This window comes from Mus caroli, chromosome 6, assembly GCF_900094665.2.
Source record: "Mus caroli chromosome 6, CAROLI_EIJ_v1.1, whole genome shotgun sequence".
Classification (NCBI taxonomy): domain Eukaryota; kingdom Metazoa; phylum Chordata; class Mammalia; order Rodentia; family Muridae; genus Mus; species Mus caroli.
The window spans coordinates 83,140,488-83,142,130 of NC_034575.1; the positions used below are offsets into that span (position 1 = coordinate 83,140,488).

At 47.7% G+C, this 1,643-nt stretch overlaps 1 protein-coding gene across 1 annotated transcript in view; it reads left to right on the plus strand.

The window, feature by feature from the left end:
* Positions 1-561, plus strand: part of Nfu1 (NFU1 iron-sulfur cluster scaffold) — a 36,175-nt gene extending 35,614 nt beyond the window's left edge. The window contains exon 8 of the mRNA XM_021164105.1: positions 334-561. Coding sequence (XP_021019764.1) covers positions 334-561 — 228 coding nt within the window. The remainder of the gene's footprint in view (positions 1-333) is intronic.
* The last annotated feature ends 1,082 nt before the right edge of the window (positions 562-1,643 follow it).

Consider the following 1,643-nt stretch of genomic DNA (forward strand, 5'->3'; position numbering starts at 1 on the left):
CTTGCTTTTGGTCACGGTGTTTTGTTGCAGCAACAGAAGCCCTAATTAAGACAGAGACTCTCCCTCCTTAAATTTGTTCAGTGTTGCTGGTTAGGAGAAAAAAAACCCGTGTTCTCAGATGTTCAATTTAGGCTCAGATGGCCTCTTTCCTTCACACAGCATTTATTTTCTCCTCTGGGTTTATTTTTACAGGCCCAGAGAAGGCAGGGCTCTACACAGAGGAGGGGCAGTGTCTCAGCTGGCACATGGTTACAAAGCATTCTTTGTATGGTAGTTTAGTGAGCTTGTTCAAGGCTGGGCTGGAGAACATTGGCCTTTAAAGTTTCCTTTCAGCTGGTGCTGAGCACCTACCCAGACAGCAGCAGAACGGAGATGGATAAGATAAAGAACTGTGAGTCGGTAGGCACAGCTGAACAGAGTACTGTAGCCGAAACACTTTGCTGGTACTGCTGCCATTTCCTTTGTGGCATCGACAGGTTTGCTGCCAGCAAACAAGGGAGGCAAGGCACCACAACCACACTTCGATTCTTGTGCAGTATCACTCAAGTCGTCTTCCAGTAGAGGGTCTTTAGACTTAGAGGTCCTCTAAGGAACATGCCACTGTGTTAGCTCTGCCAAGGTAATCTAGGGACCTGTGTAATGGCTTGGAATAATGAAGAGCTTTTAGATGAGAAATACTTCCTTGATTACTTTTTCTAGCCTCTATTTGAGATAGGTGATAAAAAAACTGAAAAACCTTTGCTTCCTTGCACATATAACGACCTGAGGACAAGTCTATAAGGCTTTTATTACTCTTTCCAGCCACCAGAACAGTTTTGATTTGCCACGTATTGCTCGGGTCTATGACTAGGCAAGTGTTGGTTATTTAAAAAAAAAAAACAAAAAAACCCTCACTCTATCATAAAGGAACTTAACAGTTTAGTGGGGAGAGGAAAAAAACCACCTTTAATACAGAAGTCTTATTGTATGAGTCAGATCAAAGGATGAGATGTTAAAACCATCTTGGGGAAACCTAAAGATGTCACACTTAAAAGTGGCAAGGATGTGATGTGGGACTCTGCAGAATAACCCTGGCGTGCAGTTTTGAATGCTGGAGCGGTAGGAAGCGGGTTCTGGCTGAGAGTGCTTCTGTGGGCCCTACTCATTCATTTCCGTTAGAGCTATCAAGAGCGGGCTGATAACCAGCTACTTTTGCTCCAAGGTATTATTTAAACCTTCCGAAAGGAAACGCCCCGCTAATTTCTCTGGTACACGTCTCCTCTTTTCTCAATGGAGAGTTCATTCGTGACATGAGCGATCCGGAGTACAACGTGCCCACAGCCTCCCTGAGCGCAGGCGCAGTGCTGGGACTGCTGAATAGTGGTACCTTAGGCAGAGAACAGTGAGGAAGGCAAGGAGTGGGGCGCTGAGCACCTTGCCTACAGCTCAGGTCGTCACCGGAATGGCTGCCCGAGGGCGGCCTGCAGGCTCGCGCACCTCTGCGCCACCAGCGCAGTTCCAGCCACCGTGGCTCTGCNTACTGACACGTCTGTCCCAGGCTCTCTCTCCTGCCCTCCAGCTTTTCTCTCTGTCTCCCTCCTTCCCGTTCCCCTTAAGACACACAAACTGCTGTGTAAACATTCCCTTCCTCCTCCTCCTCCTCC